Below are 13,591 nucleotides of genomic sequence, written 5' to 3'. Positions count from 1 at the left end.
AAAGAAATAAAGAAAATGTATCATGTAAAAAAAACCAGCAAGGGAGATATCTTCCTGGAAAAAAAAATATGTTCTCAAAACATCTGGAAGTATCTGAAGAGACCAGGACTTATTCCATGTGTCTCCAGAAGGTAGAATCAGGGGAAAGAAAAGATGGAAAGTGTGTGATTAGTTTCCCAGAGCTGCTGTAGCAAAGTACCACAAACTGAATGGCTTAAAACAACAGACATTTATTCTCTCACAGTTCTGGAGCGAGAAGTCCAAGATCAGGTATCAGCAGGATCATGCTTTCCAGAGGCTCTAGAGAAGAATCCTCTGCCTCCTCCAGCTCCCGGAGGTTCCCAGCAATCCTTGGCGTTCCTTGGCTTGTAGATGCATTACAGCATTGCCATATGGCATTCTCCCCTTAAGTGCCTGTGTCTCTGTGTCTTCTCCAATTTGTACAACATCACTCATATTGAATTAAGGTCCACCCTCCTCCAGTATGACCTCACCTTACCTAATCACATCTTCGACAATTCCGTTTCCAAATATGGTCACATTCGGAGATACTGGCAGTTAGGACTTCAGAGTTATCTTTTGAGGGGACACTCTTTAATCCAGGATAGATAGTATGTAGCAGATTTCAGTCTGAAAGAAATAACTTCCTAATAAGATTTATTCAAAAGTGCAGGAATTTTCTGAATTAATTCCCATCAGTGAAGGCGGTCAGGGGTGATCACTTCAAAGATGTTAAGAAATAACTAATTCATTGGTTAGGTTATTAGACTAGAAAATATTAAATTCCTTTTCAACTGTTGATCAATAGGCAATAAACTCATGAACTAAGTAAAATTATATCACTCTGTTTATCATTGCCACCTAAAAACTTCAGCTTACATCTCCACTCACCAATTGACTATATAAGCTACTATACTTGGTGTTATGAGGAAGTACGAACACATTTCCTCCCCAAATCTGCCCCTCGTTTTGGTGAAAGTCGTCAGCCTCTACTCAGTTTTCTAAGCCAGAAATATGGGGGTCATGTTAAGTATAAGCATATTGACTTAGAGCATAGATTTCGAAGTCAGTCAGACTCAGACTTAAATTCCTGCTCCATCACTTCTAAGCTCTAATTTTGGGCAAATTGATTATGGTTGAGTTGTCCATTTTCTTATACTCCACTTCAGGCCATTGCCATCCTTTGTCCTTACTGCTTAAAACCTCCTAATTCCACTTGAGATATAATGTTCAGTAAACTATTAATACTTAAAGTGTGCAATTTAATGAGTTTTGACATATATATATATATATACCTGTGAAACCAAGATAATCAAGTATCCATCTCCTCCAAAAGGTTTTTCCCACCACCCCACATCTTCAGGCAAACACTTCTCTGATTTTTGTCACTATACATAAATTTGCGTTTTCTAGAATTTTAAATAAAATCACAGTACACTTTTTGCGTGGGCATTTTCACCCAGCATAGTAGAAATTTATCCATGTTTTATTCCTTTTTTATTGCTGAATAGTATTCTGATATATAGATATCCCACTTTGGCTACCCATTTACCTACTGACGGACAAATGTTTCCAGTTTGGGTATTTTGCAAACTTGATACAAACCCTTCTGTACAAGTCTTTGTGTGGACATATACTTTCTTTTCTCTTGGGTAAATACCCGGGAATGAAATGGCTGATCTGTATAGTAGGTACATGTTTAATGTGGGGCTTGAACTCACGATGCTGAGACCAAGACCTGAGCTGAGATGAAGAGTCGGACACTCAACCAACTGAGCCACCTAGGGGCCCCTATGTTTAACTTTTTAAAAAGCTACCAAATGGTTTTCCAAAGTGGTTACACAATTCCACATTGCCATCAGTAGAGTAGGAAAGTTCCCATTACTCCACATCCTTGCCAAAATTTGGTATGGTCAGTGTAGCAAGTGTGCAGTGGTTATCTTATGCTTTTAATCTGTATTCCCCTAATGACTAATGAAACTCAGCAGCTTTTCATCTACTTATTTGCCATATTTCCTTCAGTTTAGTTCAAGTAAAAAAAAATTCACAAACTTTGCCCATTTTTAAATTGGGTTGTTTGCTTCATGTTATTTATCCTAAGACTTAAAAAAAAATCTAAATATAAGTCCTTTATCATGTATATATTTTGCAAATACATTGTTTTGCTGTTTCAATGTCTTCTGAAAAGCTACATTTTTAAATTTTGTTGAGTCCAATTTATCAACTGTTTTTAGTAATTTGGTTCATAGCTAAGAAATCGTTGCCAAATCCAAGATCTCAGAGCTTCTGTTTTCCTGAAGAAGTTTCATAGTTTTACTCTTTGAGTGTATGATTCATTTTGGGCTAATTTTTGTACAGAAGATTTTTTTTTTCTTACAAATAGCTTTTCAAATATTTTGAATAGACTGTTATCCCCCCGCCCCCCGGCAAGTACCTTGGTATATTTTTATAAACCAATTTCTGGACTCTCCCTTCTGTTCCACTGATATGTCTATCTTTATGCCAATACTTTATAATAAATTCAAGTCATCATCATTTGTCTGGTACTGATGATGGTCTCTTATTTTTTCCCTTCCAGTTTTGTGACCCTTCAAGCTCAGTCTCCAGAATTACAGCCAAGGTATTTTTCTTAAGTGCAAATCTGAATTCATCAGTCCCTCTCTGAGACCATGAGATAAAACCAAAACTCCATTAATTCGGTCTTTTGAATTCTAGCTCTAGTTTGATCTCATTTTTACTATTCCCTCATCCAAATTCAATGCTCCAAACACTGTTCTCTCTCACCCTGTGCACTTGCCGTATGCTTTATCTCAGATGCCCTCATCTTCAGTCTCCCACTTTTGCCTGGCAAATACTCACCACTTCCCCTGGAATTCTCACCTGGACTTAAGACAGCTTTGACTGTTCTCACCTTGATGCTCATTCAACACTCTGATTAGCCTATCACACCAACTGGCACATTATTTTAATTACCCACTTGTCTTCCCTACCAGATCATAAGCTCCTTGGGATACAGCAGATGCTCAATGTTTGAATGAGTATAAAGATGAACAAGACAGTTCCTTGTTCTTCAGAAGCTCCCAATATGGTATGGTATAGTATATGGTAGGCAGAGCAGTAAACTGTATGGATCCTGTCACCCCCCACCCCACACATCCAATGCTTTCTAGGTCTGTTTCATAGTGCCTTGTTTCCTAGAAGGGATAACCTTTGTGTATTGGTCACTGTATTAAAATAAATCACTTGTAAGGATAATATGTGGAGGAAGCTATTCTCTTCCTAGGACTTCAAACTTCTATCTGCTCCTGGCCACCTTCTGAGGACACTGCCAGAGAACTCACCTCAATCCAAGTTTGGAGTGTGACATTCCCTGAACCACTCCAAGATGAAAGTCTCAATCAGGATTGTTTCCTCAGGTGACCTTTACTCTGGGGATGCTCTGCTGATTTCTGGCTTTAAATTAGTTCTGATGGGTAGGATGTTGGTGTAGTGGGTCAGACTCCTTGTTTTGTTTTCTGGGCAACATTCCCTGTCATATTGCTGACACAGTGGCTCAGCTTTATAATCTCCTCTCAATTGATAAATGAATGCCCTAGGGACGAAAGGATCGGAGTGCTAGCCTCAGCTCTCTGTTTAGTGCAAACGGAAAGACTAATTTCAACCTTACTCTCATTCACGAGGCCCTACACATCATCTGGTCATTGGCTGCTGCTCCCCCACTGCCTTACTCTAAACCAGCCACAACATCATCTAGGTCGGCGTTCATCCAAATCCTGTCCCAACTTCTATACTTGGGACCATGGTACTTGCCGAGAACTCACCTACAGCGTTTGTAATTTTCAAGCCATTACAGTTCCTCTTGCAGTCAACTCATTTCTGTGATTACCAAAAACTGCTATTTGTCTGCACCTTTTAGGGCTCATCACTTTTGATGTTGTATTGTTTTTTCTTATCCCGCCTATAATGTAGGCCCTTTGAAGATATGTGCTTTCTTTTATCTGTCATCTTCCTTAGCATAGAAAGTACTAAGTACTTGCTCAATGCCGTTTTTAACCTTAATGAGTATGACTTTTACCTTTATGATCTCAGGTCGCCTCAGATATATTTAGCCTAGAACAATTATATATATATTTTTAAAGATTTTATTTATTTGACAGAGACATAGCAAGAGAGGGAACACAAGCAGGGCGAGTGGGAGAGGGAGAAGCAGGCTTCCTGCGGAGCAGGGAACCCCATGCGGGGATCGATCCCAGGACCCTGAGATCATGACCTGAGCCGAAGGCAGACGCTCAACAACTGAGCCACCCAGGCGCCCCTAGAACAATTATATTCTTAAATTGTAAATATATTCTAGGTAACTAATTTACCTCAGCGATACAGCAAAAAATATGAGAACTTTTTTTTTAAATAAAACCAGTGAAGAATGGTTAATGATTTACTTCAAAGTAATTTTTTTCAGACTTTCTGGGGTAGGAAGGGTAGGGCGTTCTGCTGTGACACTTCATACAGATGGTGGTTTAGATGTAGGTTTCAAACCTGCTAGCACCTGAGTAAGTTTCTTTGGAAAAGTTAGTATAAAAATACAAGTACAATCAAATTAATTTAACAAAACATTTATTAAAAGCTTATAGGATAGGTACTGTGTGCTACATGCTGGGGACACAAGCACCACTGAGACGCTGTCTCTTCTGTTAAAGAATCCAGGACAGAAAGCTGGTAATGGGTGGGAAGGGAAGAAGGACAAAGATGCCCTTGTAACTAATTTGAACTGGAAAAAAAGCAGATGAACATTCTAGGAACGTGGAAGAATGTTAACCAAGTACAGGTAGTCTTGTTTTGCTACCATTTATGGAACAAGGTGTGTGGATGGCTGAAGAGCAGCCTGGGAACACCAGGATCATGGCAATGGCACTGGAGGGAAGGGAGAAATTTCAGATACATATGTTTTTAAGATAGGCTCAACAGAGATTAATGATGAAAAATGTCAGAGAGGACTAGTAAGTAGTGGCAATTCTTCATTTGGATAACTAGGTTGAATGGAAATGCCATCGTGGGGGCACCTGGGTGGCTCAGTCAGTTAAGCATCTGCCTTCAGCTCAGGTCGTGATCCCAGGGTCCTGGGATTGAGCCCATCGGGCTCCCTGCTCGGCTGGGAGCCTGCTTCTCCCTCTCCCACTCTCCCTGCTTGTATTCCCTCTCTCACTGTGTCTCTCTCTCAAATAAATAAAATCTTAAGAAAAGAAAGAAAAGGAAAGAGAGAGAGGAAAGAAAGAAAAAGAAAGAAAGAAAGAAAGAGAAAGAAAGAAAGAGAGAGAGAAAAGAAAAAAAAAAGAAAAGAAAAGAGAAAAGAAAAAAAAGAAAAGAAAAGAAAAGAAAAGAAAAAAGAAAAGAAAAAGAAATGCCACCGTGACAGGAAAGAGAAGTATGTTTTGGGGGGTGTGAGAGGGGACATAAAAATTTTAATGTTAAGTTGGATACCTTTTCTGCAGGTTATAGCCATCCTTATTAGGTTCTTGCCTGATGAGTTTTATCTACCCACAATAGGTCCTTGAAGGCCAAGTACCTATATGAGAAGATAATTTCTACCTTAGTTTCTTATTTCAACTTCATTATTAAAACATTTCCATACTCCACTGAACTGGAAAGAGCACACAGGTACTCCCACTCATATATTTTGCCTTAAGCAAACATTAAAAAGAAACCTCATAAGCAATTTAAAATATTTATTGACAGGAATTCTCAGCAGGACAGATATAGAACCACTGTGGCCTTGGCCCATATTATCCAAGCATAGAAAACCCTTAGTTGTGTCATTTGACTTCAATTCAGTTCATGTTTAATTTTGCCATATGTTAAGAGTGAAAAGTACCAAGGAATATAGGAATTTCAACAGAATCATTTATCCACAGTGGCTTAAACCTTCTATGAGAGGTAGAAATTATTTTAACGATTATAATAAAGGGAGAGAGTGCCATCAAAGCACAAAGGAAGATGGATCTTGCATTTATCTAACCAGCTACTCATCTATTGTTGAGGGCTGCAGAAATAGCATGTAGAGATAAGGCAGTTTTATGGTAGAACAGCTACCCCAATGAGGAGTAAGGTGCTCCTGGGGCAGGCAGATCCCCCATGAATAGAAAACCTAGAATATCAGCAGAGCATATTAAATTTCTTCCTGCCATGAATAACAGAGATGCAGAGAGATATCCCTTCTTCTGCTTATCTCCTTTTCTCTTCTCATAGCTTCAGGAGCCACTCATCTAAGTAAGTTAGTTGATCTGTGTATATATTCAAGAAAGAATCCCAAAGTTCTCTGCAGGATATCCTTATGAATCATACAACTTAAAGTTCAGCAACACCAGACTCATGGTAACCCTAAGCAAGGGCCTGAGTCTCAATTTCCACCTTTTCTGAAAACACCCATCTTTTAATCAGGACTTCTTTAAATAAAGCATGAAGAACCACTAAAATACACTGGGCTACACTACTAAGTAAACATGATCTGTTAAATGAGTAAGTGCTTTAGTGACTATCTTCATTCTGTTGCACTTATTTTTGGAAATGGGCATTTTACTGTTTCCATAATCCTTGGAAGATCACAGTGCTTTGTAAAGAGAAACTACTACATAAGTAAATCTTTATATTATTATAAACTACAAAGAGATTTAATATCTATCCAATTTAATATTCAAGTCTACATAAAATAAATCAATGACAACTGCTTTATTATTAAAAGTTACTGAATTCCATAAAGCACACAATGTAATTTATATTCAACTAACAAAAGTTTGATACATGTATTTAAAAATATATAATATATAGATTTATGTCTTAACATTTATATTCTATTCAAAAAGCAGTAGCTTTACATATTTTACAACTTGAATTTATAAAATATATATACATCCACCCTATTCAAACCCTGAAGCATGAGCTTCCATTCCTATTAATAAAATGCACAATCTGTATTTCTGAATATTGAGAGAAAAATGGTACCAACTAAAAACAACAAACCCATTTTAACTTGAACATGGACTTCTTGGCTACTAGATAACTGACATAATAATCTTTTTGAATAATTATTTTACCCTGAGCCTGATAATCAATATTTATGTCAATAATCTGTGGTTAACTATGAAAAGACTTGCATTTATTTTCACAGTGTCTGTCAATCTACCACATTCCTTACTCGACTTGTTTCAGGCTTTAAAATTAGAGAGGTGGGATTATTCAACCTTTCCATTTACCGTGAAATTTGACAAGTGATGTCACACCTAACAAGCCAAAGCCCAGAACCATGCTTTGCCTTTGAGAAAGCAGCTTAGAATTACTGCAGAAGCAAACTTTTCACAAAACCCTGACAATGTATGCATCAAGAAACTGTTTCTCTTTTTCCCTGTCAACTGCACTCAACTTGCTCAATTACAATTCTTTAGGCATGTTAAAATATACCAGCTTCTATTCAGGCATTCCTTCCACATATTCAAAATGTCTTCAGATATTATATTGTTTTATTAAAAAATTTTCATAAAAAAAGACATTCATGTAACCGTTCTGGAGATTCATCCCTAAATGTAAATCCCAGTAACATTTGAGAATTAAAATCACAATAAACGCCTCATTTACAGGACCATAAGAAGCAGAACTTCAACTTTAAGGATAAAGATCTAAGTTTGAAGTACATATTTAGACTCCATGGGCCTCTGGAATGATGCATACAAGCCTGTCTTTAATGTAGTTTATGCTAAGAAAACAAAAATCTCCCACACATTTGAGAAAAAAAAAAAAAAAAAGTTCCAAATCTCAAAATGGCTTAGAAACCTTAAATGGAAAAACACTTTTACCAAAACAAATAATTTAATACATCTGGGCAATAATTAGGCTTTGGGAGAGTCACCATCCAAAAAGTAAACAAAACTCCCTCGATATTAGTATTTAAGAACTAAATTACTTAGTTAACAGCTCATTTATCAAGTAGTCAATTATTCAACACATTTAGCCACATACTGATGAACCGAAATAAGGCATCAGAAATTCTATGTATTTTATTTGTAGAAAGGAGTCTTTTTCTTTAAGAAAAATTTCTGATGTAATTTCAGTAATCTTCCTTCTCTGGATTCCCTAACCTCAAGAAAAGGAAAGGGGAAGAAAGGGAGGAAGGGAGGAAAGGAAGAAAGGAAGGAGAGAAGAAAACTTAGGGAAACTGCTGAAGACTGACATATTGGACGGACATCTTTGAAGAGAAAGGAAGAAAGAAAAATGAAAGAGAGAGAAAAACAAACAAAAGACTGCAAAGAAGATTAGGACCAAGGGGTGCAGATTAAGAGACACCTTCACAGATCTTAACCATGCAAAGGCACTAGCATTAACACAGAATCATGCAGTAGCTGATTTTGTAACAGTGAATCCTCAGAAAAGATATGGGAAAGCCTCAGTTCTTTTTGAAAACCAATTTATATACACTTAATAAATCCTAAGCATTCAGCCAAAATATATACAGGAAACTAAATAAAAGTGAGATCAAGAAATATAAGCAGCAGTAGCCGTAAAGGATTAGAACTAGTGACACTGAATTCTTTATTTAAAAAAATTCTGAACACACAGTACCTCCTCTTCTCTTCTATCTTTAGGAAGAAGCTTTAACAAGTTTTAAATATCTCAATTCTCAAAAACAATAGGCTTTTTAAAAAATGAGACTTGATTACCGATCAAGTAATTACCGAAACAAGTAATATGTGGTTACATACCATTTGCATATCACTACTCATTTCCATTATTTGTCAGTTCATCTTTGATGCAATCTGGAAATAATTAAGCAGTCACTAGATACCTGTTTAAGAATCTGAAGAAATTATTATTCACCACAGGAATCTAATGATCTATATGTGCATATATTGAAAATTTCAGAAGGGAAAAACTAATAAACTACCCTAGTTACTTTATACCAAATATTTATATACCTAGTCAAAACAATAAGGATTAAGATCTTTCTCCAGATGAACTGTATATAAAAGCTAATTTTTAGCATTTTCTTTTGGGGATTAAAAAAAGCTTTATTTCCTTGCTAGCTAAAAGGAGGAATTCATCCACTACAAGTTAAGTCCTTTAGAGGTGAATATTAAATTCCTTAAGAGAACAGCCATAAAATTTATTTTAAAAAATTTATCTTAAAGAAACTGAAAACCATTTCTCTCTTTAAAATCTATGGCATTAATACCTACTTGATGTAAAGTATTTTTTTGAAGGGCACCAAGTTCATGATCTAAGCATGCAAAATAAGGAAATGAATGTATCACTGTCTTAACAGAATTTGGCAAACCAGAAGAATGGCCTTAAAATAAATAAATAAATAAATAAATAGAGTACACATTGTCTAAATATGAAAGTATAATTCTGCAGGCCTATGCAGCAGATTGTGCCCCATAGAGCAAGGGAAGAGGGAAGTAGCATAATCCTATGTACATTTTCTTGGTATTCTGGTTGTCGTTCAACAACACAATACAGAGAAATATTCTTTTTATTATTACAAAGTCATTAAATGCCCTCTCTAGAGCAATGACTTAGGTAAACGGCTTATGTCTTTTAATAATGTAACTTACATTTAAAATTAACTTAATTAAATCTAAGTGCAAAGGAGTTTCCAATAATTCCTAAGTTCAAGGGAGTATTGTAATGAATAAGGTGTTATCTTACTGCAAATTCTGAATGGTTGGTATTTCATCTTATCTTCTCTTTAATAAAATGTACTGAAATTATTTGGTTTCCTTTACTTTCCTCTACTTCTTTTTATTTTATGGTATCTCTATGCAGAGAAAGAGGTATGTTAAAATACTGCTTCTTTTATTTTAAAAAACTCAACTGAGGCTATATAAGACCTATTAATCTACAGGACAGCATTGTTAATCTTTGACCTGGTATATTAATTCCTTTGGCGAATAAATGTCACAGGTCATTTCTTTATAAAAGAATTTTAGTAAGAGGACCAGCAGTACGGAGAAAGATCCCCCACCCCCACCCCGGAAAATGATCAAGTCAATCAGTAGTTTAGAGCAGTTGTGTAAAATATGAAAAATATATAATTTGCCGCTGCAATTTTCATATTAAAAAGCAGTTAAAAACTAAGAGTAGCTCAAAGCATTCCAAAAAACACTTTCTGTCTTAAACAGGCCAAATGATCAGACTGATAGAGACTATTATGAGAACTTATGTGTATCTAGTCAAGAAAGAACAAAAATGTGTTTAATTTTAAAAAGTGTAGTTGCTAACTATAGTATAAACAGTGTCCACAATTTGGTGGCTGGCCATAGTTTTAATTTTTTTTTTCAAGTTATTTCTACAGCAGACATATTTTTGAAGTCTACCCACCCCTGAGTTCAGCAATTATACTTTTAGAGTGTAAAATTATATGCCCTTAATTAACAACATGTACAAAGCTACAAAATGTCATCTATACAGAGATTAAAAACAATTTTGAAAATATTCCTTGCCAATTATTGATTGGATGTTTTGCTGGGGTACATACTTCAAAGCTTTCAGCCAACTGGCTTTTATTTTTAAGCCCAAATTGATTCATATATTTATTCACTGCAGGATATGTCAAAAAGAGTGCAACAAGAGGCATTAGTAAAAATAACATTGTAGTAGAAACAGATTTTTGCATATGTGAAAAGGTAATTTATAAAATACATAATTGCTTTTTAAAAAGAGAACCTAGTTGCAGTATCATTAACTTACATGGTACTGAGAATTGGACGTTTCAACAATTTTTTTCTATAGAAAAATTTTACCTAGCTGTAAGCAAAGTCTTTCAAACAACAAGAAAACAAAATAAAACAAATCCCTCCAGGAAAAACTGTACGGTTGTGTGAGACAAATAAGAAAACATACCATTCTATAGTGTACTTTTGCCTAAATTTTAAAATAAAAATGTCCACACTCTTTTGTTAAAACATTAAGCCTCTGTCAAAAATGTATTTCTTATTTTAGGGTACAGGATTAAAGGACAAAATGATACTTACAAGTAAAGAAAAAATTACAAGAAAAAACTTGACAAAAGCTTTTCAATTGAAGTACTGTAACATTCAAACTTGACTTAAAACATAACAAAAGAAACAAAATTGCAAACGAAAACTCTTTATGGATTTTCCAAACATAAATAAATGAAATAGTGTTTAGGCAGTAGGGCTCATGCTGATGGCTAGCAGGAAGTAACAGAGTGTAATCTACTTGGAAATATCGTTACTGTACAAACAAGCCCCGATTAAGGACTGCAGCAGTTTCATCATCACTGCCATTGTTCTTACTTCCAAAATCAAGCCTTGATTCAACCATTCATACCCTAGATTACTCATACCTTTACTTCAGAGATTGAGGAACTATATACAACAAATGAATTTATTTTCACCATAGGGATAACAATATTGTACCTCTCTGCCAATGTTACTTGAAAACCTTCCATGTCAAAACAATTTGACAGCAGATATAAACAATTCAATAAATACGCAATGATCTTTCATTATAGTCCTTTAAAGACGCATGTTAATTCATGCTGTTAACCTTAGGATCACAGTGCATAGAACCCAAATATAAACAGTTGGGGTGACTTTCAAAGTAATGTTGGATCCCTCACTTTATTTATAATCCCACTATAACCAATAAATTCATTTCATAGGCCCTATCATGCATTAATTATTGGGTGGCAGGAATTAATGAAAATTTTTCCTATTAAACGTCCATTGCCGGCAATGAACGTCCCAAAACCGCCAAGGAAGTCATTGTTATTGCACAATACATGAGGACCTGGAACTTTTCCAAAAGCTTAAAAAAATAAAAATAAAAAATGGAATTATATTGACATTTCCTGACACCTGCATTAATACTGTATGACTAATAAAAGCATGTCAGTTGCCTGGACTGAACCAGCGATCAACATGCGCCCAGAATGCACACGAGTAAAAATGCAGTAAAAGGAAGTAGTCTTCATTGCCTATAGGTCACTTCCAGTCAAAGGTTAAAGTTCAAAGACTGAATGATCAAAGTGCTCATTTTCTCAGTAGGACTATCTTCTGCTAGGAGGATGATAACAGTGGCATCAACAAGTATCATCTTTAAGAAAAGGAGAAAAAAGATAATTAAAAAAGTCAAGCATGCATAAGTAAAACCCACACGTTAGTCTAACACAGAAATAATTTCAAGAAGAACATGGTTTACATGTCTGACTTGCCTCCCCAATCCTTGCAAATAAAAAGTCCAGTTTGTGTTCAATTACATAGTGACAAACAAATCACGTTCTATACTTTCACAGAAATAGTTCACACAAATCTTAAATGATGCATCAGTGTGTTAGTTCTATTTAATATTAAATTGATATATGTTAGCACATATTCAGGATTTATCAGTCTTGAAGAGTTCTTTTATGGGCAACAATTTTAAGTTGTAACGAGACAGGAAGTAAACTCCTGACCAACAATGTCATGGTATTTAACACAGGATAATGCAAGTTGTGTCTTTAGTCTATAAAGGAAATAATTTCACAAATGAGGTACAATTACCAAATCAATTAATACATACTTAATGTTAATTTCTCTTTAGAAAATACATTTAAAAATACATTTTTCAGCAAATATAGATACATACACAAATGAGGCCATTAAAAAAAAACCCACAGATTTAGTAATGCCTTCTGGTAGCCTTAACACATTATGTAAGATATATAATTGTGGAGTTCATAACTTATTTTACAAAATTATTTCACAAGACATATCTGAAGGATTTATTTTGAGGACTGGTTACTCTTCAGAAAGCAGCTTTAGAAAGAAGCAAGACTAGTGGCAACTACCCAAGAGTTGTGAAAGCTCTCAAAGACAGCATTGCTGAAAAACTGGCCAAAATATTTTACAAACTATCCCATGTTAGGATTGATACACTGTTAATAAAAATCCCCATTTCCAATGACTCAGTGAGAACTAAAAACCAATAAATCTGATTTCTGCGCTGGGCAAACTCGTAGAATATTCCATCACTCTTTTTTTTTTTTAAATATTTATTTATTTGACAGAGAGACACAGCGAGAGAGGTAACACAAGCAGAAGGGGTGGGAGAGGGAGAAGCAGGCCTCTCGCCGAGCAGGGAGCCCAATGCGGGGCTCAATCCTAGGACCCTGGGATCACGACCTGAGCCAAAGGCAGACACTTAATGACTGAGCCACCAGGCGCCCCCCATCACTCTATATTTTAATGGAAATCTAAAGGGTGAAATATACTAGATTTTTAAAAATAAATCTTATCTTTATCTAAATCATTAGAATTCTTTAAAGAAAGAATATCTTTAAGAAGAAAATAAGCAGATAGTCTACAGCTTCTAAGTGCCACATGAAAGTATCCGTTTCTTAAATTACTGTGGAACTTGGAATAAAGAGGAGATATGGATGTCATGGATGCAGAACAAACAAGAATGTAAAGAGGTTCCTTAAAACATCACTCTTCCAATAGAGTAATTTATAACCCTAGGGTCCTTGAAAAAACTAAAACTAATCACACTTAGACCTCTAAGCTAAGAGATGGCACTAAATTCTACCTAACAGGTCAAACCT

The 13,591-nt window shown here is 35.5% G+C and overlaps 1 protein-coding gene across 3 annotated transcripts in view; it reads right to left on the bottom strand.

Annotated features, from left to right (window-relative positions):
* Positions 1–210: 210 nt before the first annotated feature.
* Positions 211–13,591, bottom strand: part of UBE2W (ubiquitin conjugating enzyme E2 W) — an 81,687-nt gene continuing 68,306 nt past the window's right edge. For 2 of the 3 annotated variants that reach the window (XM_028109681.2, XM_088022798.1), the window contains one exon: positions 5,407–12,105. In XM_028109681.2, the coding sequence (XP_027965482.1) occupies positions 12,092–12,105 (14 nt within the window). In that variant the 3' untranslated portion in view covers positions 5,407–12,091. Of the gene's footprint in view, positions 631–5,406; positions 12,106–13,591 lie in introns of those variants that run through there. The other variant, XR_003610357.2, reaches the window with a different exon arrangement.

The sequence above is a fragment of the Eumetopias jubatus genome, unplaced genomic scaffold (assembly GCF_037043125.1).
Source record: "Eumetopias jubatus isolate StellerSeaLion01/CBP00866 unplaced genomic scaffold, mEumJub1_p1.0 scaffold_4, whole genome shotgun sequence".
Taxonomy (NCBI): domain Eukaryota; kingdom Metazoa; phylum Chordata; class Mammalia; order Carnivora; family Otariidae; genus Eumetopias; species Eumetopias jubatus.
This window is presented reverse-complemented; position numbering and strand designations above follow the sequence as displayed.